At 53.6% G+C, this 27,918-nt stretch overlaps 1 protein-coding gene across 1 annotated transcript; it reads right to left on the bottom strand.

The window, feature by feature from the left end:
* Positions 1 to 136: 136 nt before the first annotated feature.
* On the bottom strand, positions 137 to 25,515 carry LOC124025754 (serine-rich adhesin for platelets-like; the record flags this gene model as incomplete). Its single annotated transcript, XM_046339095.1, has 6 exons — positions 25,363 to 25,515; positions 22,431 to 24,241; positions 22,018 to 22,121; positions 20,959 to 21,022; positions 18,204 to 18,326; positions 137 to 245 (listed from the first exon to the last, which is right to left on the bottom strand). Coding segments are annotated over exons 2-6 (2,130 nt in total), but the record flags the coding sequence as incomplete, so codon positions are not given.
* Between the last annotated feature and the right edge of the window lie 2,403 nt (positions 25,516 to 27,918).

The following is a 27,918-nucleotide window of genomic DNA, read 5'->3' as shown; positions in this document are numbered from 1 at the left end:
ATGACTTCCTGCAACAACAATGAACTTAATTAACGTTTTGTTATTTTTATGAACAGATATGAACAGACATACAAGACGTCTTTAAAATGTCAAATAGGCAAAAAACGGAGGGACTTCAAACCCTTAAGGAACTCACTCTTGGTGACTTTAAGTGCGACCTGGCGATGGTGTGTTTGACTATGTTGGGAGTCACAGTGCTCATCTTCCATTTGAGCAGCTTCCTCTGTTCTGGTGGCAGGGCTCCACTGAAACAACACATTACAGCTACAGGACTACGGATGGAAGCACATTCCCTACAGGCCCTGGTAGAACCAAGTGCACTATGAAGAGAGAAGGGTGTCATTTGGATTCAAAATTATATACAATGGAGCTTTCGATGGGGCTAGAGAACGCAGTCTCACCACTTGGGGGATATGAGGCAGCAGTCTCTCTACTGGGGGGGGATAGGACTAGGGGCAGCAGTCTCTACTGGGGGGATAGGACTAGAGGCAGCAGTCCCTCTACTAGGGGGATAGGACTAGGGCAGCAGTCTCTGCACTGGGGGATAGGACTAGAGGCAGCAGTCTCTACTGGGGGGATAGGACTAGGGGCAGCAGTCTCACTGGGGGGGATAGGACTAGGGGCAGTCTCTGGGGGGATAGGACTAGAGGCAGCAGTCTCTACTGGGGGATAGGACTAGGGGCAGTCTCTCTACTGGGGGATAGGACTAGAGGCAGCAGTCTCTCTACTGGGGGGATAGGACTAGGGGCAGCACTGACTGGGGGGGATAGACTCTCTACTGGGGGGATAGGACTAGAGGCAGCAGTCTCTCTACTGGGGGATAGGACTAGAGGCAGCAGTCTCTACTGGGGGATAGGACTAGAGGCAGCAGTCTCTACTGGGGGGATAGGACTAGAGGCAGCAGTCTCTACTGGGGGATAGGACTAGAGGCAGCAGTCCTCTACTGGGGGATAGGACTAGAGGCAGCAGTCTCTACTGGGGGGATAGGACTAGGGGCAGCAGTCTCTACTGGGGGATAGGACTAGGGGCAGCAGTCTCTACTGAGGGGGATAGGACTAGAGGCAGCAGTCTCTACTGGGGGGATAGGACTAGAGGCAGCAGTCTCTACTGGGGGATAGGACTAGAGGCAGCAGTCTCTACTGGGGGGATAGGACTAGAGGCAGCAGTCTCTACTGGGGGATAGGACTAGGGCAGCAGTCTCTACTGGGGGATAGGACTAGAGGCAGCAGTCTCTACTGGGGGATAGGACTAGAGGCAGCAGTCTCTACTGGGGGATAGGACTAGGGGCAGCAGGACTAGGGGCAGCAGTCTCTACTGGGGGATAGGACTAGGGGCAGCAGTCTCTACTGGGGGGATAGAGGCAGGTCTCTACTGGGGGATAGGAGGCAGCAGTCTCTACTGGGGGGATAGGAGGCAGCAGTCTCTACTGGGGGGATAGGACTAGGGGCAGCAGTCTCCACTGGGGGGATAGGACTAGAGGCAGCAGTCTCTACTGGGGGGATAGGACTAGGGGCAGCAGTCTCTACTGGGGGATAGGACTAGAGGCAGCAGTCCTACTGGGGGATAGGACTAGGGGCAGCAGTCTCTACTGGGGGGATATGAGGCATCTCAGGGGGACTAGGGGCAGCAGTCTCTACTGGGGGATAGGACTAGGGCAGCAGTCTCTACTGGGGGGATATGGGCAGCAGTCTCTCCTACTGGGGGGATAGGACTAGGGGCAGCAGTCTCTACTGGGGGATATGAGGCAGCAGTCCTCTACTGGGGGATAGGACTAGAGGCAGCAGTCCTCTACTGGGGGGGACCAGATAGGACTAGAGGCAGTCCTACTGGGGGGATAGGACTAGGGGCAGCAGTCTCTCTGGGGGACTGGGGGATAGGACTAGGGGCAGCAGTCTCTACTGGGGGATAGGACTAGGGCAGCAGTCTCTACTGGGGGGATAGGACTAGAGGCAGCAGTCTCCCACTGGGGGATAGGACTAGAGGCAGCAGTCTCTACTGGGGGGATAGGACTAGAGGCAGCAGTCTCTACTGGGGGGATAGGACTAGAGGCAGCAGTCTCTACTGGGGGGATAGGACTAGAGGCAGCAGTCTCTACTGAGGGGGATAGGACTAGGGCAGCAGTCTCTACTGAGGGGGGATAGGACTAGAGGCAGCAGTCTCTACTGAGGGGGATAGGACTAGAGGCAGCAGTCTCTACTGGGGGGATAGGACTAGAGGCAGCAGTCTCTACTGAGGGGGATAGGACTAGAGGCAGCAGTCTCTACTGGGGGGATAGGACTAGAGGCAGCAGTCTCTACTGGGGGGATAGGACTAGAGGCAGCAGTCTCTACTGGGGGATAGGACTAGAGGCAGCAGTCTCTACTGGGGGGATAGGACTAGGGGCAGGTCTCTACTAGGGGGATAGGACTAGGGCAGCAGTCTCTACTGGGGGATAGGACTAGAGGCAGCAGTCTCTCTACTGGGGGGATAGGACTAGAGGCAGCAGTCTCTCTACTGGGGGGATAGGACTAGGGGCAGCAGTCTCTCTACTGGGGGGATAGGACTAGGGCAGCAGTCTCTCTACTGGGGGATAGGACTAGGGGAAGCAGTCTCTTTACTGGGGGATAGGACTAGGGGAAGCAGTCTCTTTACTGGGGGGAATAGGACTAGGGCAGCAGTCTCTACTGGGGGATAGGACTAGAGGCAGCAGTCTCTACTGAGGGGGATGGGACTAGAGGCAGCAGTCTCTACTGGGGGGGATAGGACTAGAGGCAGCAGTCTCTACTGGGGGATAGGACTAGGGGCAGCAGTCTCTACTAGGGGGATAGGACTAGGGGCAGCAGTCTCTACTGGGGGGGGATAGGACTAGGGGCAGCAGTCTCTCTACTGGGGGGATAGGAGGCAGCAGTCTCTACTGGGGGGGATATGTGGCAGCAGTCTCTACTGGGGGGATAGGACTAGGGGCAGCAGTCTCTACTGGGGGGGGATAGGAGGCAGCAGTCTCTACTGAGGGGATAGGACTAGGGGCAGCAGTCTCTACTGGGGGATAGGAGGCAGCAGTCTCTACTGAGGGGATAGGACTAGGGGCAGCAGTCTCTACTGGGGGATAGGACTAGAGGCAGCAGTCTCTACTGGGGGGATAGGACTAGAGGCAGCAGTCTCTACTGGGGGATAGGACTAGGTGCAGCAGTCTCTACTGGGGGGATAGGACTAGAGGCAGCAGTCTCTACTGGGGGGGATAGGACTAGAGGCAGCTGTCTCTACTGAGGGGGATAGGACTAGGGGCAGCAGTCTCTCTACTGGGGGGATAGGAGGCAGCAGTCTCTCTACTGGGGGATATGTGGCAGCAGTCTCTCTACTGGGGGATAGGACTAGGGGCAGCAGTCTCTACTGGGGGGATAGGAGGCAGCAGTCCCTACTGGGGGGATAAGACTAGGGGCAGCAGTCTCTACTGGGGGATATGAGGCAGCAGTCTCTCTACTGGGGGGATATGAGGCAGCAGTCTCTGAGGGGATAGGACAGCAGTCTCTGCTGGGGGATAGGACTAGGGCAGCAGTCTCTACTGGGGGGATAGGACTAGAGGCAGCAGTCTCTACTGGGGGGGATAGGACTAGAGGCAGCAGTCTCTACTGGGGGGATAGGACTAGGGGCAGCAGTCTCTACTGGGGGATAGGACTAGGGCAGCAGTCTCTACTGGGGGGATAGGACTAGGGGCAGCAGTCTCTACTGAGGGGGATAGGACTAGAGGCAGCAGTCTCTACTGAGGGGGATAGGACTAGAGGCAGCAGTCTCTACTGGGGGATAGGACTAGAGGCAGCAGTCTCTACTGGGGGGGATAGGACTAGAGGCAGCAGTCTCTACTGGGGGATAGGACTAGAGGCAGCAGTCTCTACTGGGGGATAGGACTAGAGGCAGCAGTCTCTACTGGGGGATAGGACTAGAGGCAGCAGTCTCTACTGGGGGATAGGACTAGAGGTCAGCAGTCTCTACTGGGGGATAGGACTAGGGGCAGCAGTCTCTACTGGGGGATAGGACTAGGGGCAGCAGTCTCTCTACTGGGGGGATAGGACTAGGGCAGCAGTCTCTCTACTGGGGGGATAGGACTAGGGGAAGCAGTCTCTTTACTGGGGGGAATAGGACTAGAGGCAGCAGTCTCTACTGAGGGGGATAGGCCTAGAGGCAGCAGTCTCTGCTGGGGGATAGGACTAGGTGCAGCAGTCTCTCTACTGGGGGGATAGGAGCTAGGGGCAGCAGTCTCTCTACTGGGGGGGATAGGACTCAGCAGTCTCTACTGGGGGGATATAGCAGTCTCTACTGGGGGGATAGGACTAGGGGCAGCAGTCTCTACTGGGGGATAGGAGGCAGCAGTCTCTACTGGGGGATAGGACTAGGGGCAGCAGTCTCTCTACTGGGGGATAGGAGGCAGCAGTCTCTACTGGGGGGATAGGACTAGGGGCAGCAGTCTCTACTGGGGGGATAGGACTAGGGGCAGCAGTCTCTACTGGGGGGATAGGACTAGGGGCAGCAGTCTCTACTGGGGGGATAGGACTAGGGCAGCAGTCTCTACTGGGGGGATAGGACTAGGGCAGCAGTCTCTACTGAGGGGATAGGACTAGGGGCAGCAGTCTCTCTACTGGGGGGATAGGACTAGGGAAGCAGTCTCTTTACTGGGGGATAGGACTAGGGGCAGCAGTCTCTTTACTGGGGGATAGGACTAGAGGCAGCAGTCTCTACTGAGGGGGATAGGACTAGAGGCAGCAGTCTCTACTGGGGGATAGGACTAGGTGCAGCAGTCTCTCTACTGGGGGGATAGGAGGCAGCAGTCTCTCTACTGGGGGGATAGGACTAGTCTCTACTGGGGGGATAGGAGTCTCTACTGGGGGATATGAGGCAGCAGTCTCTCTACTGGGGGATATGTCAGCAGTCTCTCTACTGGGGGATAGGAGGCAGCAGTCTCTCTAGGGGGATATGAGGGGCAGCAGTCTCTCTACTGGGGGATATGAGGGGGTCTCTCTACTGGATATGAGGCAGCAGTCTCTACTGGGGGATAGGACTAGAGGCAGCAGTCTCTACTGGGGGATAGGACTAGGGGCAGCAGTCTCTACTGGGGGGATAGGACTAGAGGCAGCAGTCTCTACTGGGGGATAGGACTAGAGGCAGCAGTCTCTACTGGGGGATAGGACTAGAGGCAGCAGTCTCTACTGGGGGATAGGACTAGGGGCAGCAGTCTCTACTGGGGGATAGGACTAGGGGCAGCAGTCTCTACTGGGGGATAGGACTAGGGGCAGCAGTCTCTACTGGGGGGATAGGACTAGGGGCAGCAGTCTCTACTGGGGGGATAGGACTAGGGCAGCAGTCTCTACTGGGGGATAGGACTAGAGGCAGCAGTCTCTACTGAGGGGGATAGGACTAGAGGCAGCAGTCTCTACTGGGGGGATAGGACTAGAGGCAGCAGTCTCTACTGGGGGATAGGACTAGGGGCAGCAGTCTCTACTGGGGGATAGGACTAGAGGCAGCAGTCTCTACTGAGGGGGATAGGACTAGAGGCAGCAGTCTCTACTGGGGGATAGGACTAGAGGCAGCAGTCTCTACTGGGGGATAGGACTAGAGGCAGCAGTCTCTACTGAGGGGATAGGACTAGAGGCAGCAGTCTCTACTGAGGGGGATAGGACTAGAGGCAGCAGTCTCTAATGGGGGGATAGGACTAGAGGCAGCAGTCTCTACTGGGGGGATAGGACTAGAGGCAGCAGTCTCTACTGGGGGATAGGACTAGAGGCAGCAGTCTCTACTGGGGGGATAGGACTAGAGGCAGCAGTCTCTACTGGGGGATAGGACTAGGGGCAGCAGTCTCTACTGGGGGGATAGGACTAGGGGCAGCAGTCTCTACTGGGGGATAGGACTAGAGGCAGCAGTCTCTACTGGGGGGATAGGACTAGGGGAAGCAGTCTCTTTACTGGGGGAATAGGACTAGAGGCAGCAGTCTCTACTGAGGGGATAGGCCTAGAGGCAGCAGTCTCTGCTGGGGGGATAGGACTAGGTGCAGCAGTCTCTCTACTGGGGGGATAGGAGGCAGCAGTCTCTCTACTGGGGGGATATGTGGCAGCAGTCTCTCTACTGGGGGATAGGACTAGGGGCAGCAGTCTCTACTGGGGGATAGGAGGCAGCAGTCTCTACTGAGGGGATAGGACTAGGGGCAGCAGTCTCTCTACTGGGGGGATAGGAGGCAGCAGTCTCTACTGAGGGGGATAGGACTAGGGCAGCAGTCTCTCTACTGGGGGGATAGGAGGCAGCAGTCTCTACTGAGGGGATAGGACTAGGGGCAGCAGTCTCTACTGGGGGATAGGACTAGAGGCAGCAGTCTCTACTGGGGGGATAGGACTAGGGGCAGCAGTCTCTACTGGGGGGATAGGACTAGGTGCAGCAGTCTCTACTGGGGGGGATAGGACTAGAGGCAGCAGTCTCTACTGGGGGGATAGGACTAGAGGCAGCAGTCTCTACTGGGGGGGATAGGACTAGGGCAGCAGTCTCTCTACTGGGGGGGATAGGACTAGGGGAGCAGTCTCTTTACTGGGGGATAGGACTAGGGAAGCAGTCTCTTTACTGGGGGGGAATAGGACTAGAGGCAGCAGTCTCTACTGAGGGGGATAGGCCTAGAGGCAGCAGTCTCTACTGGGGGGATAGGATAGGATAGGACTAGGTGCAGCAGTCTCTCTACTGGGGGGATAGGAGGCAGCAGTCTCTCTACTGGGGGATATGTGGCAGCAGTCTCTCTACTGGGGGATAGGACTAGGGGCAGCAGTCTCTACTGGGGGATAGGAGGCAGCAGTCTCTACTGAGGGGATAGGACTAGGGGCAGCAGTCTCTCTACTGGGGGATAGGAGGCAGCAGTCTCTACTGGGGGATAGGACTAGGGGCAGCAGTCTCTACTGGGGGGATAGGAGGCAGTCTCTACTGAGGGGGATAGGACTAGGGGCAGCAGTCTCTACTGGGGGATAGGACTAGGGCAGCAGTCTCTACTGGGGGATAGGACTAGAGGCAGCAGTCTCTACTGGGGGGATAGGACTAGGGAAGCAGTTACTGGGGGAATAGGACTAGAGGCAGCAGTCTCTACTGGGGGATAGGACTAGAGGCAGCAGTCTCTGCTGGGGGATCTCTCTCTACTGGGGGGATATGGATCTCTAGGGGGATAGGACTAGGGGCAGCAGTCTCTTTACTGGGGGATAGGACTAGGGGAAAAGTCTCTTTACTGGGGGGAATAGGACTAGGAGCAGTCTCTACTGGGGCAGCAGTCTCTACTGAGGGGATAGGCCTAGAGGCAGCAGTCTCTGCTGGGGGATAGGACTAGGTGCAGCAGTCTCTCTACTGGGGGGATAGGAGGCAGCAGTCTCTCTACTGGGGGATATGTGGCAGCAGTCTCTCTACTGGGGGATAGGACTAGGGCAGCAGTCTCTACTGGGGGGATAGGACTAGAGGCAGCAGTCTCTACTGGGGGATAGGAGGCAGCAGTCTCTACTGAGGGGGATAGGACTAGGGGCAGCAGTCTCTCTACTGGGGGGATAGGAGGCAGCAGTCTCTACTGGGGGGATAGGACTAGGGGCAGCAGTCTCTACTGGGGGATAGGACTAGGGGCAGCAGTCTCTCTACTGGGGGGATAGGACTAGAGGGAAGCAGTCTCTCTACTGGGGGGATAGGACTAAGGGAAGCAGTTACTGGGGGGAATAGGACTAGAGGCAGCAGTCTCTACTGAGGGGGATAGGCCTAGAGGCAGCAGTCTCTGCTGGGGGATAGGACTAGGTGCAGCAGTCTCTCTACTGGGGGGGATAGGAGGCAGCAGTCTCTCTACTGGGGGGATATGTGGCAGCAGTCTCTACTGGGGGATAGGACTAGGGGCAGCAGTCTCTACTGGGGGATAGGACTAGGGGCAGCAGTCTCTACTGGGGGGGATAGGAGGCAGCAGTCTCTACTGAGGGGGATAGGACTAGGGGCAGCAGTCTCTCTACTGGGGGATAGGAGGCAGCAGTCTCTACTGAGGGGATAGGACTAGGGGCAGCAGTCTCTCTACTGGGGGATAGGAGGCAGCAGTCTCTACTGAGGGGGATAGGACTAGGGGCAGCAGTCTCTCTACTGGGGGGATAGGACTAGAGGCAGCAGTCTCTACTGGGGGGATAGGACTAGAGGCAGCAGTCTCTACTGGGGGGATAGGACTAGGGCAGCAGTCTCTACTGGGGGGATAGGACAGCAGTCTCTACTGAGGGGGATAGGACTAGAGGCAGCAGTCTCTACTGGGGGGATAGGACTAGGGCAGCAGTCTCTAGGACTAGGGGGAGTCTCTCTACTAGGACTAGAGGCAGCAGTCTCTCTACTGGGGGATAGGACTAGGGAAGCAGTCTCTTTACTGGGGGGAATAGGACTAGAGGCAGCAGTCTCTACTAAGGGGGATAGGCCTAGAGGCAGCAGTCTCTGCTGGGGGATAGGACTAGGTGCAGCAGTCTCTCTACTGGGGGGATAGGAGGCAGGCAGCAGTCTCTCTACTGGGGGGATATGTGGTAGCAGTCTCTCTACTGGGGGATAGGACTATGGGCAGCAGTCTCTACTGGGGGGATAGGAGGCAGCAGTCTCTACTGAGGGGATAGGACTAGGGGCAGCAGTCTCTCTACTGGGGGGATAGGAGGCAGCAGTCTCTACTGAGGGGATAGGACTAGGGGCAGCAGTCTCTCTACTGGGGGGATAGGAGGCAGCAGTCTCTACTGAGGGGGATAGGACTAGGGGCAGCAGTCTCTACTGGGGGGATAGGACTAGAGGCAGCAGTCTCTACTGGGGGGATAGGACTAGGTGCAGCAGTCTCTACTGGGGGGATAGGACTAGAGGCAGCAGTCTCTACTGGGGGGATAGGACTAGAGGCAGCAGTCTCTACTGAGGGGGATAGGACTAGGGGCAGCAGTCTCTCTACTGGGGGATAGGACTAGGTGCAGCAGTCTCTCTACTGGGGGGATAGGAGGCAGCAGTCTCTCTACTGGGGGGATATGTGGCAGCAGTCTCTACTGGGGGGATAGGACTAGGGGCAGCAGTCTCTCTACTGGGGGATAGGACTAGGGGCAGCAGTCTCTCTACTGGGGGATAGGACTAGGGCAGCAGTCTCTACTGGGGGATAGGACTAGGGGCAGCAGTCTCTCTACTGGGGGGATAGGACTAGGGCAGCAGTCTCTACTGGGGGGATAGGACTAGGGGCAGCAGTCTCTCTACTGGGGGGATAGGACTAGAGGCAGCAGTCTCTACTGGGGGGATAGGACTAAGGGAAGCAGTTACTGGGGGAATAGGACTAGAGGCAGCAGTCTCTACTGAGGGGGATAGGACCTAGAGGCAGCAGTCTCTGCTGGGGGATAGGACTAGGTGCAGCAGTCTCTACTGGGGGGATAGGAGGCAGCAGTCTCTACTGGGGGGATATGTGGCAGCAGTCTCTCTACTGGGGGGATAGGACTAGGGGCAGCAGTCTCTACTGGGGGGGATAGGAGGCAGCAGTCTCTACTGAGGGGGATAGGACTAGGGGCAGCAGTCTCTCTAGGGGGATAGGAGGCAGCAGTCTCTACTGAGGGGATAGGACTAGGGGCAGCAGTCTCTACTGGGGGGATAGGACTAGAGGCAGCAGTCTCTACTGGGGGGATAGGACTAGAGGCAGCAGTCTCTACTGGGGGGATAGGACTAGGGGCAGCAGTCTCTACTGGGGGGATAGGACTAGGGGCAGCAGTCTCTACTGGGGGGATAGGACTAGGGGCAGCAGTCTCTACTGGGGGGATAGGACTAGGGGCAGCAGTCTCTACTGGGGGGATAGGACTAGGGGCAGCAGTCTCTACTGGGGGGATAGGACTAGGGGAAGCAGTCTCTTTACTGGGGGGGAATAGGACTAGAGGCAGCAGTCTCTACTAAGGGGGATAGGACTAGAGGCAGCAGTCTCTGCTGGGGGGATAGGACTAGGTGCAGCAGTCTCTCTACTGGGGGGATAGGAGGCAGCAGTCTCTCTACTGGGTGGGATATGTGGTAGCAGTCTCTACTGGGGGGATAGGACTAGGGCAGCAGTCTCTACTGGGGGGATAGGAGGCAGCAGTCTCTACTGAGGGGATAGGACTAGGGGCAGCAGTCTCTCTACTGGGGGATAGGAGGCAGCAGTCTCTACTGAGGGGGATAGGACTAGGGGCAGCAGTCTCTCTACTGGGGGGATAGGAGGCAGCAGTCTCTACTGGGGGGATAGGACTAGGGGCAGCAGTCTCTACTGGGGGATAGGACTAGAGGCAGCAGTCTCTACTGGGGGGATAGGACTAGGTGCAGCAGTCTCTACTGGGGGGAGGACTAGAGGCAGCAGTCTCTACTGGGGGGATAGGACTAGAGGCAGCAGTCTCTACTGGGGGGATAGGACTAGGGGCAGCAGTCTCTACTGGGGGATAGGACTAGGTAGCAGTCTCTCTACTGGGGGGATAGGAGGCAGCAGTCTCTCTACTGGGGGGGGATAGGACTAGGGGAGCAGTCTCTACTGGGGGATAGGGGCAGCAGTCTCTACTGGGGGGATAGGTCTCTCTACTGGGGGGATATGAGGCAGCAGTCTCTCTACTGGGGGGATATGAGGCAGCAGTCTCTCTAGGACTAGGGGATATGCAGCAGTCTCTCTACTGGGGGGATATGAGGCAGTCTCTACAGGACTCTCTCTACTGGGGGGATAGGACTAGGGGCAGCAGTCTCTACTGGGGGGATAGGACTAGAGGCAGCAGTCTCTACTGGGGGATAGGACTAGAGGCAGCAGTCTCTACTGGGGGGATAGGACTAGAGGCAGCAGTCTCTACTGGGGGGATAGGACTAGGGGCAGCAGTCTCTACTGGGGGGATAGGACTAGGGGCAGCAGTCTCTACTGGGGGATAGGACTAGGGGCAGCAGTCTCTACTGGGGGATAGGACTAGGGGCAGCAGTCTCTACTGGGGGGATAGGACTAGGGGGCAGCAGTCTCTACTGGGGGATAGGACTAGAGGCAGCAGTCTCTACTGAGGGGGATAGGACTAGAGGCAGCAGTCTCTACTGGGGGGATAGGACTAGAGGCAGCAGTCTCTACTGGGGGGATAGGACTAGGGGCAGCAGTCTCTCTACTGGGGGGATAGGACTAGAGGCAGCAGTCTCTACTGAGGGGGATAGGACTAGAGGCAGCAGTCTCTACTGGGGGATAGGACTAGGGGCAGTCTCTACTGGGGGATAGGACTAGAGGCAGCAGTCTCTACTGGGGGGATAGGACTCAGCAGTCTCTACTAATGGGGGGACTAGAGGCAGCAGTCTCTACTGGGGGGATAGGACTAGAGGCAGCAGTCTCTACTGGGGGGATAGGACTAGAGGCAGCAGTCTCTACTGGGGGGATAAGACTAGAGGCAGCAGTCTCTACTGGGGGATAGGACTAGGGGCAGCAGTCTCTACTGGGGGATAGGACTAGGGGCAGCAGTCTCTCTACTGGGGGGATAGGACTAGAGGCAGCAGTCTCTCTACTGGGGGATAGGACTAGGGGAAGCAGTCTCTTTACTGGGGGAATAGGACTAGAGGCAGCAGTCTCTACTGAGGGGATAGGCCTAGAGGCAGCAGTCTCTGCTGGGGGATAGGACTAGGTGCAGCAGTCTCTCTACTGGGGGGATAGGAGGCAGCAGTCTCTCTACTGGGGGATATGTGGCAGCAGTCTCTCTACTGGGGGGATAGGACTAGGGGCAGCAGTCTCTACTGGGGGGATAGGAGGCAGCAGTCTCTACTGAGGGGGATAGGACTAGGGGCAGCAGTCTCTACTACTGGGGGGATAGGAGGCAGCAGTCTCTACTGAGGGGGATAGGACTAGGGGCAGCAGTCTCTACTGGGGGGATAGGAGGCAGCAGTCTCTACTGAGGGGGATAGGACTAGGGGCAGCAGTCTCTACTGGGGGGATAGGACTAGAGGCAGCAGACTCTACTGGGGGGATAGGACTAGAGGCAGCAGTCTCTACTGGGGGGATAGGACTAGGTGCAGCAGTCTCTACTGGGGGGATAGGACTAGAGGCAGCAGTCTCTACTGGGGGGATAGGACTAGAGGCAGCAGTCTCTACTGAGGGGATAGGACTAGGGGCAGCAGTCTCTCTACTGGGGGGATAGGACTAGTCTCTACTGGGGGGATAGGACTAGCAGTCTCTTTACTGGGGGATAGGACTAGGGGAAGCAGTCTCTTTACTGGGGGAATAGGACTAGAGGCAGCAGTCTCTACTGAGGGGAGAGGCAGCAGTCTCTACTGAGGGGATAGGCCTAGAGGCAGCAGTCTCTGCTGGGGGGATAGGACTAGGTGCAGCAGTCTCTCTACTGGGGGGATAGGAGGCAGCAGTCTCTCTACTGGGGGATATGTGGCAGCAGTCTCTCTACTGGGGGGATAGGACTAGGGGCAGCAGTCTCTACTGGGGGGATAGGAGGCAGCAGTCTCTACTGAGGGGATAGGACTAGGGGCAGCAGTCTCTCTACTGGGGGATAGGAGGCAGCAGTCTCTACTGAGGGGGATAGGACTAGGGGCAGCAGTCTCTCTACTGGGGGGATAGGAGGCAGCAGTCTCTACTGAGGGGATAGGACTAGGGGCAGCAGTCTCTACTGGGGGGATAGGACTAGGGCAGCAGTCTCTCTACTGGGGGGGATAGGACTAGAGGCAGCAGTCTCTCTACTGGGGGATAGGACTAAGGGAAGCAGTTACTGGGGGGAATAGGACTAGAGGCAGCAGTCTCTACTGAGGGGGATAGGCCTAGAGGCAGCAGTCTCTGCTGGGGGGATAGGACTAGGTGCAGCAGTCTCTCTACTGGGGGGGGATAGGAGGCAGCAGTCTCTACTGGGGGATATGTGGCAGCAGTCTCTACTGGGGGATAGGACTAGGGCAGCAGTCTCTACTGGGGGATAGGACTAGGGGCAGCAGTCTCTACTGGGGGGATAGGAGGCAGCAGTCTCTACTGAGGGGGATAGGACTAGGGGCAGCAGTCTCTCTACTGGGGGGATAGGAGGCAGCAGTCTCTACTGAGGGGGATAGGACTAGGGGCAGCAGTCTCTCTACTGGGGGATAGGAGGCAGCAGTCTCTACTGAGGGGGATAGGACTAGGGGCAGCAGTCTCTCTACTGGGGGGGATAGGAGGGCAGCAGTCTCTACTGGGGGATAGGACTAGACTCTCTAGGGGGATAGGACTAGAGGCAGCAGTCTCTACTGGGGGGATAGGACTAGAGGCAGCAGTCTCTAGAGGGGGGGGATAGGACTAGAGGCAGTCTCTACTGAGGGGATAGGACTAGAGGCAGCAGTCTCTACTGGGGGGATAGGACTAGGGGCAGCAGTCTCTACTGGGGGGATAGGACTAGGGGCAGCAGTCTCTCTACTGGGGGGATAGGACTAGGGAAGCAGTCTCTTTACTGGGGGGAATAGGACTAGAGGCAGCAGTCTCTACTAAGGGGGATAGGCCTAGAGGCAGCAGTCTCTGCTGGGGGATAGGACTAGGTGCAGCAGTCTCTCTACTGGGGGATAGGAGGCAGCAGTCTCTCTACTGGGGGGATATGTGGTAGCAGTCTCTCTACTGGGGGGATAGGACTAGGGCAGCAGTCTCTACTGGGGGGATAGGAGGCAGCAGTCTCTACTGAGCGGGATAGGACTAGGGGCAGCAGTCTCTCTACTGGGGGATAGGAGGCAGCAGTCTCTACTGAGGGGGATAGGACTAGGGGCAGCAGTCTCTCTACTGGGGGATAGGAGGCAGCAGTCTCTACTGAGGGGGATAGGACTAGGGCAGCAGTCTCTACTGGGGGGATAGGACTAGGAGGCAGCAGTCTCTACTGGGGGGATAGGACTAGGTGCAGCAGTCTCTACTGGGGGGATAGGACTAGAGGCAGCAGTCTCTACTGGGGGGATAGGACTAGAGGCAGCAGTCTCTACTGAGGGGATAGGACTAGGGCAGCAGTCTCTCTACTGGGGGGATAGGACTAGGTGCAGCAGTCTCTCTACTGGGGGGATAGGAGGCAGCAGTCTCTCTACTGGGGGGATATGTGGCAGCAGTCTCTACTGGGGGGATAGGACTAGGGGCAGCAGTCTCTCTACTGGGGGGATAGGACTAGAGGCAGCAGTCTCTCTACTGGGGGATAGGACTAAGGGAAGCAGTTACTGGGGGGAATAGGACTAGAGGCAGCAGTCTCTACTGAGGGGATAGGACTAGGGGCAGCAGTCTCTACTGGGGGGATAGGACTAGGGGCAGCAGTCTCTCTACTGGGGGGATAGGACTAGAGGCAGCAGTCTCTCTACTGGGGGGATAGGACTAAGGAAGCAGTTACTGGGGGAATAGGACTAGAGGCAGCAGTCTCTACTGAGGGGGATAGGCCTGAGAGGCAGCAGTCTCTGCTGGGGGATAGGACTAGGTGCAGCAGTCTCTCTACTGGGGGGATAGGAGGCAGCAGTCTCTCTACTGGGGGGGGATATGTGGCAGCAGTCTCTCTACTGGGGGGATAGGACTAGGGCAGCAGTCTCTACTGGGGGGGGATAGGAGGCAGCAGTCTCTACTGAGGGGATAGGACTAGGGGCAGCAGTCTCTCTACTGGGGGATAGGAGGCAGCAGTCTCTACTGAGGGGGATAGGACTAGGGGCAGCAGTCTCTACTGGGGGGATAGGACTAGAGGCAGCAGTCTCTACTGGGGGGATAGGACTAGAGGCAGCAGTCTCTACTGGGGGGATAGGACTAGAGGCAGCAGTCTCTACTGGGGGGATAGGACTAGGGGCAGCAGTCTCTACTGGGGGGATAGGACTAGGGGCAGCAGTCTCTACTGGGGGGATAGGACTAGGGGCAGCAGTCTCTACTGGGGGGGGATAGGACTAGGGGCAGCAGTCTCTCTACTGGGGGATAGGACTAGGGGCAGCAGTCTCTTTACTGGGGGGAATAGGACTAGAGGCAGCAGTCTCTACTAAGGGGATAGGCTCAGAGGCAGCAGTCTCTGCTGGGGGATAGGACTAGGTGCAGCAGTCTCTCTACTGGGGGGATAGGAGGCAGCAGTCTCTCTACTGGGGGGATATGTGGTAGCAGTCTCTCTGCTGGGGGGATAGGACTATGGGCAGCAGTCTCTCTACTGGGGGATAGGAGGCAGCAGTCTCTACTGAGCGGGATAGGACTAGGGGCAGCAGTCTCTCTACTGGGGGGATAGGAGGCAGCAGTCTCTACTGAGGGGATAGGACTAGGGGCAGCAGTCTCTCTACTGGGGGATAGGAGGCAGCAGTCTCTACTGAGGGGGATAGGAATAGGGGCAGCAGTCTCTACTGGGGGGATAGGACTAGAGGCAGCAGTCTCTACTGGGGGATAGGACTAGGTGCAGCAGTCTCTACTGGGGGGGATAGGACTAGAGGCAGCAGTCTCTACTGGGGGGATAGGACTAGAGGCAGCAGTCTCTACTGAGGGGATAGGACTAGGGGCAGCAGTCTCTCTACTGGGGGGGGATAGGACTAGGTGCAGCAGTCTCTACTGGGGGATAGGAGGCAGCAGTCTCTCTACTGGGGGGGATATGTGGCAGCAGTCTCTACTGGGGGATAGGACTAGGGGCAGCAGTCTCTACTGGGGGGATAGGAGGCAGCAGTCTCTACTGAGGGGGATAGGACTAGGGGCAGCAGTCTCTCTACTGGGGGATAGGAGGCAGCAGTCTCTACTGAGGGGATAGGACTAGGGGCAGCAGTCTCTCTACTGGGGGGATAGGAGGCAGCAGTCTCTACTGAGGGGGATAGGACTAGGGGCAGCAGTCTCTACTGGGGGATAGGACTAGAGGCAGCAGTCTCTACTGGGGGATAGGACTAGGGGCAGCAGTCTCTCTACTGGGGGGATAGGACTAGAGGCAGCAGTCTCTCTACTGGGGGGATAGGACTAGGGGAAGCAGTCTCTTTACTGGGGGAATAGGACTAGAGGCAGCAGTCTCTACTAAGGGGGATAGGCCTAGAGGCAGCAGTCTCTGCTGGGGGATAGGACTAGGTGCAGCAGTCTCTACTGGGGGGATAGGAGGCAGCAGTCTCTCTACTGGGGGATATGTGGTAGCAGTCTCTCTACTGGGGGGATAGGACTAGGGGCAGCAGTCTCTACTGGGGGGGATAGGAGGCAGCAGTCTCTACTGAGGGGGATAGGACTAGGGGCAGCAGTCTCTCTACTGGGGGATAGGAGGCAGCAGTCTCTACTGAGGGGGATAGGACTAGGGGCAGCAGTCTCTCTACTGGGGGGATAGGAGGCAGCAGTCTCTACTGAGGGGATAGGACTAGGGGCAGCAGTCTCTACTGGGGGATAGGACTAGAGGCAGCAGTCTCTACTGGGGGGATAGGACTAGAGGCAGCAGTCTCTACTGGGGGGATAGGACTAGAGGCAGCAGTCTCTACTGAGGGGATAGGACTAGGGGCAGCAGTCTCTACTGAGGGGGATAGGACTAGGGGGAGCAGTCTCTACTGAGGGGGATAGGACTAGGGGCAGCAGTCTCTTTACTGGGGGATAGGACTAGGGGAAGCAGTCTCTTTACTGGGGGAATAGGACTAGAGGCAGCAGTCTCTACTGAGGGGGATAGGCCTAGAGGCAGCAGTCTCTGCTGGGGGATAGGACTAGGTCTCTCTACTGGGGGATAGGAGGCAGCAGTCTCTCTATATGTGGCAGCAGTGGGGGGATAGGACTAGGGGCAGCAGTCTCTACTGGGGGGATAGGAGGCAGCAGTCTCTACTGAGGGGGATAGGACTAGGGGCAGCAGTCTCTCTACTGGGGGATAGGAGGCAGCAGTCTCTACTGAGGGGATAGGACTAGGGGCAGCAGTCTCTCTACTGGGGGGATAGGAGGCAGCAGTCTCTCTACTGGGGGGATAGGAGGAGGCAGTATCTACTGGGGGGATAGGACTAGAGGCAGCAGTCTCTACTGGGGGATAGGACTAGAGGCAGCAGTCTCTACTGGGGGGATAGGACTAGGTGCAGCAGTCTCTACTGGGGGGATAGGACTAGAGGCAGCAGTCTCTACTGGGGGATAGGACTAGAGGCAGCAGTCTCTACTGGGGGGATAGGACTAGAGGCAGCAGTCTCTACTGGGGGGGATAGGATAGGAGGCAGCAGTCTCTACTGGGGGGATAGGAGGCAGCAGTCTCTCTACTGGGGGTATGAGGCAGCAGTCTCTACTGAGGGGATAGGACTAGGGGCAGCAGTCTCTACTGGGGGGATAGGACTAGAGGCAGCAGTCTCTACTGAGGGGATAGGACTAGGGGCAGCAGTCTCTACTGGGGGGGATAGGACTAGGGGCAGCAGTCTACTGGGGGGATAGGTCTAGAGGCAGCAGTCTCTACTGATGGGGATAGGACTAGAGGCAGCAGTCTCTACTGATGGGGATAGGACTAGAGGCAGCAGTCTCTACTGATGGGGATAGGACTAGAGGCAGCAGTCTACTGGGGGATATGAGGCAGCAGTCTACAGGGGGGATATGAGGCAGCAGTCTCTACTAGGGGGATATGAGGCAGCAGTCTACAGGGGGGATAGGACTAGAGGCAGCAGTCTCTCTACTGGGGGATATGAGGCAGCAGTCTCTACTAGGGGGATATGAGGCAGCAGTCTACAGGGGGATAGGACTAGAGGCAGCAGTCTCTACTGGGGGATATGAGGCAGCAGTCTCTCTACTGGGGGGATAGGAGGCAGCAGTCTCTCTACTGGGGGGATATGAGGCAGCAGTCTCTCTACTGGGGGGATATGAGGCAGCAGTCTCTCTACTGGGGGATATGAGGCAGCAGTCTCTCTACTGGGGGATAGGAGGCAGCAGTCTCTCTACTGGGGGGATAGGAGGCAGCAGTCTCTCTACTGGGGGGATAGGAGGCAGCAGTCTCTCTACTGGGGGGATAGGAGGCAGCAGTCTCTCTACTGGGGGATAGGAGGCAGCAGTCTCTCTACTGGGGGGATAGGACTAGAGGCAGCAGTCTCTCTACTGGGGGGATAGGACTAGAGGCAGCAGTCTCTACTGGGGGATAGGAGGCAGCAGCATCTACTGGGGGGGATAGGAGGCAGCAGCATCTACTGGGGGATAGGAGGCAGCAGCCTCTACTGGGGGGATAGGAGGCAGGGTGCCATAGGGCTCTGGTCTAAAGTAGTGTACTACATAGGGAATAGGGTGCCATAGGGCTCTGGTCTAAAGTAGTGCACTACATAGGGAATAGGGTGCCATAGGACACAGTGAAGGGGTGTCTTACCTCTCTGGTTGGCAGTACTGAAATACAGTGTAGGGGGAATGAGGGGGAACATGCTGGGGACCAGAGCTGGCTTCAGCTCCCTCATCCTCTAATTCAGGGCTCATCAGCTCCTCATCCGTGATACTGGAACACAGAGGCATTCAAGCTATGACTCTGTACTAAATCTGCAAACAACGGGGATTCTGGGAATATTACCAAAACAGACACAGACTATAAAGATACTTGTTTAATATGGAACAGAAACAGATTCCTTCCCTGCCAACTGTTATGTTCAACACGGTGGCACACGTTTTGCCACCGTACCACAGACAACACAACTACCACCTGGTCATCAATGTCCAGAGGAATAAAAACAAGGCACCAAGCAGGATAACTCACCAGTTTAAATATGACCGTTTAACTCAAGAGGCACGGTCGGGCCATGTCTTTGGAAAGGCAGGAGACATTTTGAATTAAACAGTATTTTCATAACCAAACCAACTCCCTCAAGATCAAATCAATAAAACTCCAATCGCATTCGATGACAAAAGTCTTCTTCACCATCTTCAAAGTAAAAACATTTTGTCAGATAAATTATCAAAATAAGAATTGAAACAACGACAACAACAACTCACATGACAGTCATGTAGGATTCTGTTGGTCCTGCTTGGTCCACCTGCTTCCAAATATAGTCCAACTCTCTACTGAGTGGCATTCAATTGGAGGTAATGGACCTACTCTACATTGGCTTTTGCTGTGAAGAAAACTAAAAACAGCCTAATACTAATCCTCCAATCAGCTGGGACGTCACGGTATGACAATGATCCCACAGTCCAAGCACTATTCGACCACACAGAGACTCGTGTGCCCATTATTGACGGGTAGTTCCACTTTTATCACTGATTTACAATTGGGAGACCTTTCCACTAGCCTCTGTGCTTTCAACCTTTCACCGGCAGCAACCACTAGAACGAAAAGGTTCAATTCTCTCTCTTGGGTTTTGTCATCATCGTACCAGGGAACTGTCAGGTGCCCCAACTGGGAGGGCTATATGAGTTATGAATGGTCCTTCTACAGAGATCTAGTCACAATAGGATGCAACATGACACTACTGGCTTCACAGATTAATAAATGGGCATTTCTCTCAAATCATTTGTGGGGTTTTTTTTGTCAGAAGTTGCTCTGTTTTAAGTGTACAGATCAACATAACTTCCTAGTATTGTAAATCTTCATAATCTTTAAGTTAGACTATAACGAACTGAACCTTCTGTTTATAAAAAATAATCAACGACACGTAATGACTGGCAAAGTCTTCAAGTCAAATGGTGAAAAACCCCAGTCAGCCAGGTCACAGTCTCTGCAAGCTCACGACAAGCTGTACCTGAGGACCAGGTCACAGTCTCTGCTGGCGCACGACAAGCTGTACCGGAGGACCAGGTCACAGACGGTTGTCTCTGCTGGCGCACGACAAGCTGTACCGGAGGACCAGGTCACAGTCTCTGCTGGCGCACGACAAGCTGTACCGGAGGACCAGGTCACAGACAGTTGTCTCTGCTGGCGCACGACAAGCTGTACCGGAGGACCAGGTCACAGTCTCTGCTGGCGCACGACAAGCTGTACCGGAGGACCAGGTCACAGACAGTTGTCTCTGCTGGCGCACGACAAGCTGTACCGGAGGACCAGGTCACAGTCTCTGCTGGCGCACGACAAGCTGTACCGGAGGACCAGGTCACAGTCTCTGCTGGCGCACGACAAGCTGTACCGGAGGACCAGGTCACAGTCTCTGCTGGCGCACGACAAGCTGTACCGGAGGACCAGGTCACAGTCTCTGCTGGCGCACGACAAGCTGTACCGGAGGACCAGGTCACAGACGGTTGTCTCTGCTGGCGCACGACAAGCTGTACCGGAGGACCAGGTCACAGTCTCTGCTGGCGCACGACAAGCTGTACCGGAGGACCAGGTCACAGTCTCTGCTGGCGCACGACAAGCTGTACCGAGGACCAGGTCACAGACGGTTGTCTCTGTCTAGTACACCTGTTGTATTCAGCATTTCACTGTGGTCTACCCGTTGTAAGACTGCTGAACAATTTCACTGTATCAACACCTGGTCACCTGGACTATTTATTCAGCATTTCACTGTGAGTCCGAGAACCTGTTGTATTATTTCACTGTGAGGTCTACTACACCTGTTGTATTGTTTCACTGTGAGTCTACACACTGTTGTATTCAGCATTTCACTGTGGTCTACTACACCTGTTGTATTCACTGTCAGATCTACTACACCTGTTGTATTCAGCATTTCACTGCTATATTTCACTGTGAGGTCTGTGAGGTCTACTACACCTGTTGTATTCAGCATTTCACTGTGAGGTCTACTACACCTGTTGTATTCAGCATTTCACTGTGAGGTCCTGTTGTATTCAGCATTTCACTGTGAGGTCTACTTCACTTGTTGTATTCAGTGCATGTGACAAATAACGTTTGATTTGATGGCCTGAAACCATGACTGGGGATTAAGGCTACTCTACAAACCGTTTCAGGTATGACCCAGGTGAACTTGTGGTCTTGTAAATTACCAAAATACAGTTGAATTAAAAACATTGTCAAAATATGTAAGAACACAATAGAATAGTAATAACATGTTTTTCTTTCAATCAATCTAAACAAAATGCCTGAACAGGATAATAAATCATATCTTCAAAATGCACAAAGCATTTAACGATTAATCTAAAAATAAAAATGTTTTTAAATCACACAGAAAAACGATTCAACTTACTTTGGCAGGACGGGTATGGAGGCTGTGGACGAGGCATCATTCATAGAGGAGCAGTCAGACCCTTCTGAGGAGAAAGAAGGTAGAGCATTGGATTCACTATGTTAGCCTAGCTACAGCGGTCCAACTATGTTAGCCTAGCTACAGCGGTCCAACTATGTTAGCCTAGCTACAGCGGTCCAACTATGTTAGCCTAGCTACAGCGGTCCAACTATGTTAGGCTAGCTACAGCGGTCCAACTATGTTAGGCTAGCTCCAACATGTTAGGCGGTCCAACTATGTTAGGCTAGCTAACAGCGGTCCAACTATGTTAGGCTAGCTACACCGGTCCAACTATACTAACTGTTAGGCTAGCCACAGCAGTCCAACTATGTTAGCCTAGCTACACCGGTCCAACTATGTTAGCCTAGCTACAGCGGTCCAACTATGTTAGCCTAGCCAACCTAGCTACACCGGTCCTACTATGTTAGCCTAGCTACACCGGTCCAACTATGTTAGCCTAGCTACACCGGTCCAACTATGTTAGCCAACTTAGCTACACACCGGTCCAACTATGTTAGGCTTAGCTACACCGATCCAACTATGTTAGCTTAGCTACACCGGTCCAACTATGTTAGCCTAGCTACACCGATCCAACTATGTTAGCCTATCCAATTATGTTAGCCTAGCTACACCGGTCCTACTATGTTAGCCTAGCTACACCAGTCCTACTATGTTAGCCTAGCTACACCAGTCCAATTAAGTGTTAGCCTAGCTACACCGGTCCTACTATGTTAGCCTAGCTACACCAGTCCAACTATGTTAGCCTAGCTACACCGGTCCAACTATGTTAGCCTAGCTACACCGGTCCAACTATGTTAGCCTAGCTACACCGGTCCAACTATGTTAGGCTAGCTACACCGGTCCAACTATGTTAGCTTAGCTACACCGGTCCTACTATGTTAGCCTAGCTACACCAGTCCTACTATGTTAGCCTAGCTACACCAGTCCAATTAAGTGGTGTAATTTTCACATGTCTAGTTGATTAGGGTTTAAATGAATAGTTAAAGGAGTCTTCCTCACCATCATCATCATCATCATCACCACTGCAGTCATTCTCCAGCTCATCATCAGGATAGTCCTCTTCCCCCCTGTCTCCATCCTCCTGCATGGCAACACTCTGTGGACTGTATGGACAGACAGGAAACTCAAAGACAAAGCAAGAAACATGATAGTAAAAAGGCTTCACACAACCTGACTCACTGAGTTCCCTAGACAAACAGACATGACAGAACATACTCTCAAGACACCAATACTTAAGCTGGTTAACACAACAGAGCTTAATGAATTAATTCAATTCACGGACAATACATTCAGTATTTATCTACTAAATACAAATAATGTAATGGATTTATATAGTCCCGTTCCAGCTCTCAAAACATGCTATGCCATCTTGTCTAACAACAGCTCGTAGTATGTGGGAGAACAGAACTAACCTGGAGAGCTGAGGTGACTCAGCCTGTTGTTCCTCCCCCAGGCCAGGAGGGGACCGGGAGGGGCTGTAGCCGCCCTGTAGAGACAAGACACTCCTCTCCTGGGTCAGGTGTATGGCTGATATCTGGGTGGTCACCGAGGTGACAGAAGGCCTCTGACTCTGAGAAGTATCTGAGGCGGACTCAGAACCCATCTCAGTGTTCTCTGGGATGGAACTAGCACCAGAACTAGCTGTGGCACTGTTCTGGGTATAGGACTGGGTCGGAGTTATCCCTGCAGTAGAAATAGCTGTGGCACTGGCCTGGGTAGAGGACTGTGTTGGAGTTATCCCTGCATGGGGTAGAGGTGCCATGGAGGCTGTTGTGCTACTACTGTTTGTTGTGGTGTTACTGTCGAGGCCAGAGGCACTGGAGGTCTCCATGGACACAGGCTGGTCTCTCATAGTAAGGCAGAGTGGTACAGAGGGTTTGGCTGGAGCAGGGCTGTGGCTGACAGAGATGACAGGGCTATTAGTCATTGCTTTGCCAATCTGGACTGGATCCACGTTGGACCCTGATGTTCCAGTAGTAAAACTATTAACAGTCCCGTTCCTGGGATGAGGGGTGAGCGCGCTCCGTGACTGGGTCAGCTTCCTCACAGCCTCAGTAAACTCCACCTCAGAGTTGACCTTCCTGATCCTCTCTGTTGCTGTGTTATGATGAGCTCCAGGAGCCCCATGGACAGCAGCACAAAAGCCCAGCCTCTGGGAGTGACCCTCCATGTCTGCTGCCATCAGGCTCTCAAACTGATGCGGGTCCTGGAGCCTCCATGTCTGATCCAGTGACACATCCTGGTGGTGGGATGACCTATCCTGCAAAGGCACAGTGTTTGGGGGGTGGTGTGTGAACTTAGTCTGGGTTTTGCCATCCCCATTGTCCCCGCTACGGCAATAGGAGGCCGATTTGGTCTGGGGAGACAAAGGTTTTGCTGAGTCTCTTGTCTGGGTAGTCTCCTGTCTGGGACAGGAAGGCACTTTACCCATAGTGGGCCTCATAAACCCTTTGCTATTGTCTCTCAGCTTGCCACTGGTCCAGGGGACTGACTGGTTGGTGGGCATGCTGGTGGTGGTGGTGCTTTCAGCAGGCTGTGAAGCAGCGTTGTTCTGCGAGTCTGGGACACGTTCTGCCTTTGGTGGACAGGGGCACGTTGGATAGGGAGCAGGCTGGGGCGACAAGGCTCTTTTTCGGACCAGGATCCGTGATCTTAAATTTAGTGATTCCAAGTTGCAGCTGGGCCGATAGCTATTTACGGTTGGCTCTAACACACCGGGGTTATGTCTGTATGAGATAATGTCAGCACTAGATATCTGTGTACTCTTAGAGAGAACAGTTGGTTGACAGTGACCATTAGCTAAATTAGCAGCTGCGCTACCAGGACGCTGTGGCTTGTTAGCTAGGTAAGTGGCAGCAGGCACAGAACGGTTGTAGGCACGTTGTAGAGGGGTCCCTGAGGCAGTATGGAGGTGGTTGTTCTGAGTCTGACCCACCCTCGCATTCAGCTGACCTATAGAGTCACTGGTGACCCGGGGGACACTGGCACAGGATTTAAGGGTCTTCTTCTCATGCGAGCTGAAGGGCCTAGTGGGACTGTCAGCAGTATGAAACACTGCTGACTTGGCTCGAATAATGAGAGTTGATGACCGGGAGCAGGAGGCCCTTGTATTCAACTTGTCTTCAGCTCCATTGGAGGCCATCAAGTGCCATCACACACCCTCCTGGCATGGACTTTGGCTGACACATCAGGGAATTGAGGGAACCAGGGGATCACCATGCCACTGAAACAAAACAAATCCATAGATGATATTTAAAAAGTAAACGGAATAATGAAAGTTGACACAAGTGGTCTGATTAAGTGACAACATGAATCTATAAATACAACAGCATGTGGAATAACAGCTTCCTAGATAAATTGCAAGCAATCCTAGTTCATAGTTAGCTTGGTAAGTTAGCCAACATGCTAACTAGGTAGTAAGTGGCTAAATATCTCTGACAATCAATGTAGGCAGAGAAAAGTTAGTTAGCACCGGTAACGTTAGCTTAGCAATACGCTAGCCAGTTTACAAGTATCACGACTAAATAGATTTAGATACCATCGACCGAATGCATCTGCACTTTTAAATGCACGGTGACGGTACCGTAAGGGGAAAAGCCGGTCGTCAGCTAACGTTAGCGAACCGGTAGGCAGCCATGTGGTTTCATCGTGAAGCTAGCTGATCGTTAGCTTGCTGTCAAACACTCGCTAGCCAGCTAGCGTTAGCTACCGGTCTATTAAATTCGTGATTCAGAATCAATTCCAATGGAATAGATCATATCGTTAACGTTACATATCGTTAACGTTACGATGACTAGAAAATTAGACTCAAGTCAAACTGAAAGGGATTCCCGAAGCACGTCCTAAGGGCCTAGCCACAAGCTAGCCACAAGCCTAGCAACAAGCTAGCCACAAGCCTAGCCACAAGCTAGCCACAAGCCTAGCAACAAGCTAGCCACAAGCCTAGCCACAAGCCTAGCAACAAGCTAGCAACAAGCCTAGCAACAAGCTAGCCACAAGCCTAGCCACAAGCCTAGCAACAAGCTAGCAACAAGCCTAGCAACAAGCTAGCAACAAGCTAGCAACAAGCCTAGCCACAAGCTAGCAACAAGCTAGCAACAAGCCTAGCCACAAGCTAGCAACAAGCTAGCCACAAGCTAGCAACAAGCTAGTTGACGTTAGCTAGCGAGGTGTGAAATATCAACTCTTTTAACTTTACATGCTTAGGACGACTCTCCCCACCTCAAAAACAAAAAAAATTAAACAATCAACTAGAGCCAACATTAACGAATTTCAGAGGCCTAGCTAGTTACTTAATATTAAAAAACTGGCACATGGTTTACAATTGATAATGTTAATATTTACCTGCGCCCGAAGCGTGGCAACAGTAGTAGTGGTGCTTTTCACACCATAACAAAGTGTCTATTTACCACCAGGGACTCCCTCCCTCTACGGGCTCAGAGCACGGCGTATTATCCTGGAGGAAAAACCCAACACACACTATTTAGTATTTGTTACGTTTCGGAGGCGTATTGATATGTATTAATGGGTGGACTTCCATCATCCATTTCTTATGATTATGTTACGAAAATACAATTCGTATGATATGTTACGAAAATACAATTCGTATGATATGTTACGATTTGCAATTTGTTGTGTCTAAAGGTAAATTTGCTTTACTGCACCACCAACTGAACTTTGCTCTGCCAGGAGTACCCCGGAAGTACTCCCCATGTGCATTTTACCAGTAGGCCTGTGGTCATGAGTCTTCTGAAGTACCCCTGGTTGGAAACCACTGATCTAGGTGGCTAGGTAGCCAGCTCTATGGGTTAGGGTTAGCTAAAAGGGTTCAGGTTAGGGTTAGCTAAAAGGGTTCAGGTTATGGTTAGCTAAAAGGGTTCAGGATAGGGGAAGGGTTAGCTAAAAGGGTTCAGGTTAGGGTTAGCTCAAAGGGTTCAGGTTAGGGGAAGGGTTAGCTAAAATGATTCCGGTTAGGGTTAGCTAAAAGGGTTCAGGTTAGGGAAGGGTAAGCTAAAAGGGTTCGGGTTAGGGTTAGCTAAAAGGGTTCAGGTTAGGGTTAGCTAAAAGGGTTCAGGTTAGGGGAAGGGTAAGCTAAAAGGGTTCAGGTTAGGGTTAGCTAAAAGGGTTAAGGTTAGGGTTAGCTAAAATGGTTCAGGTTAGGGTTAGCTAAAAGGGTTCAGGTTAGGGTTAGCTAAAAGGGTTCAGGTTAGGGTTAGCTAAAAGGGTTCAGGTTAGGGTTAGCTAAAAGGGTTCAGGTTAGGGGAAGGGTAAGCTAAAAGGGTTCAGGTTAGGGTTAGCTAAAATGGTTCAGGTTAAGGGGAAGGGTAAGCTAAAAGGGTTCAGGTTAGGGTTAGCTAAAAGCTTTCAGGTTAGGGTTAGCTAAAAGGGTTCAGGTTAGGGGAAGGGTAAGCTAAAAGGGTTCAGGTTAGGGTTAGCTAAAAGCTTTCAGGTTAGGGTTAGCTAAAAGGGTTCAGGTTAGGGTTAGCTAAAAGGGTTCAGGTTAGGGTTAGCTAAAAGGGTTCAGGTTAGGGAAGGGTAAGCTAAAAGGGTTCAGGTTAGGGTTAGCTAAAATGGTTCAGGTTAAGGGGAAGGGTAAGCTAAAAGGGTTCAGGTTAGGGTTAGCTAAAAGCTTTCAGGTTAGGGTTAGCTAAAAGGGTTCAGGTTAGGGGAAGGGTAAGCTAAAAGGGTTCAGGTTAGGGTTAGCTAAAAGCTTTCAGGTTAGGGTTAGCTAAAAGGGTTCAGGTTAGGGTTAGCTAAAATGGTTCAGGTTAGGGGAAGGGTAAGCTAAAAGGGTTCAGGTTAGGGTTAGCTAAAAGCTTTCAGGTTAGGGTTAGCTAAAAGGGTTCAGGTTAGGGTTAGCTAAAAGGGTTCAGGTTAGGGTTAGCTAAAAGGGTTCAGGTTAGGGTTAGCTAAAGGGTTCAGGTTAGGGTTAGCTAAAAGGGTTCAGGTTAGGGGAAGGGTAAGCTAAAAGGGTTCAGGTTAGGGTTAGCTAAAAGCTTTCAGGTTAGGGGAAGGGTAAGGGGTTCAGGTTAGGGTTAGCTAGGGTTAGGGTAAAAGGGTTCAGGTTAGGGTTAGCTAAAAGGGTTCAGGTTAGGGTTAGCTAAAGGGTTCAGGTTAGGGTTAGCTAAAAGGGTTCAGGTTAGGGGAAGGGTTAGCTGAAATGATTCAGGATAGGGGAAGGGTTAGCTAAAAGGGTTCAGGTTAGGGTTGGCTAAAAGGGTTTAGGTTAGGGTTAGCTAAAAGTGTTCAGGTTAGGGTTAGCTAAAGGGGTTCAGGTTAGGGTTAGCTAAAAGGTTTCAGGTTAGGGTTAGCTAAAAGGATTCAGGATAGGGAAGGTTTAGCTAAAGGGTTCAGGTTAAGGTTAGCTAAAAGGGTTCAGGTTAGGGGAAGGGTTAGCTAAAGGGTTCAGGTTAAGGTTAGCTAAAAGCGTTCAGGTTGGGGTTAGCTAAAAGGGTTCAGGTTAGGGTTAGTTAAAGGGTTCAGGTTAAGGTTAGCTAAAAGGGTTCAGGTTAGGGTTAGCTAAAATGATTCAGGTTAAGGTTAGCTAAAAGGGTTTAGGTTAGGGGAAGGTTTAGCTACCACTACCCTTTACCACTACAGCAAGCGATGCAGGTGTAGAAGCACGGTGGCTATGAAAAACTCCCTAGAAAGGGGTGGCAGCGTAGCCTAGTGGTTAGAGCGTTGGACTAGTAACCGGAAGGTTGCGAGTTCAAACCCCCGAGCTGACAAGGTACAAATCTGTCGTTCTGCCCCTGAACAGGCAGTTAACCCACTGTTCCCAGGCCGTCATTGAAAATAAGAATATGTTCTTAACTGACTTGCCTGGTTAAATAAAGGTAAAATAAACAATAATAATAAAAGGCCAAAACCTAGGAAGATACCAAGAGAGGAACCAAGCTG

Source organism: Oncorhynchus gorbuscha, unplaced genomic scaffold, assembly GCF_021184085.1.
Source record: "Oncorhynchus gorbuscha isolate QuinsamMale2020 ecotype Even-year unplaced genomic scaffold, OgorEven_v1.0 Un_scaffold_2413, whole genome shotgun sequence".
Lineage (NCBI taxonomy): Eukaryota > Metazoa > Chordata > Actinopteri > Salmoniformes > Salmonidae > Oncorhynchus > Oncorhynchus gorbuscha.
This window is presented reverse-complemented; position numbering and strand designations above follow the sequence as displayed.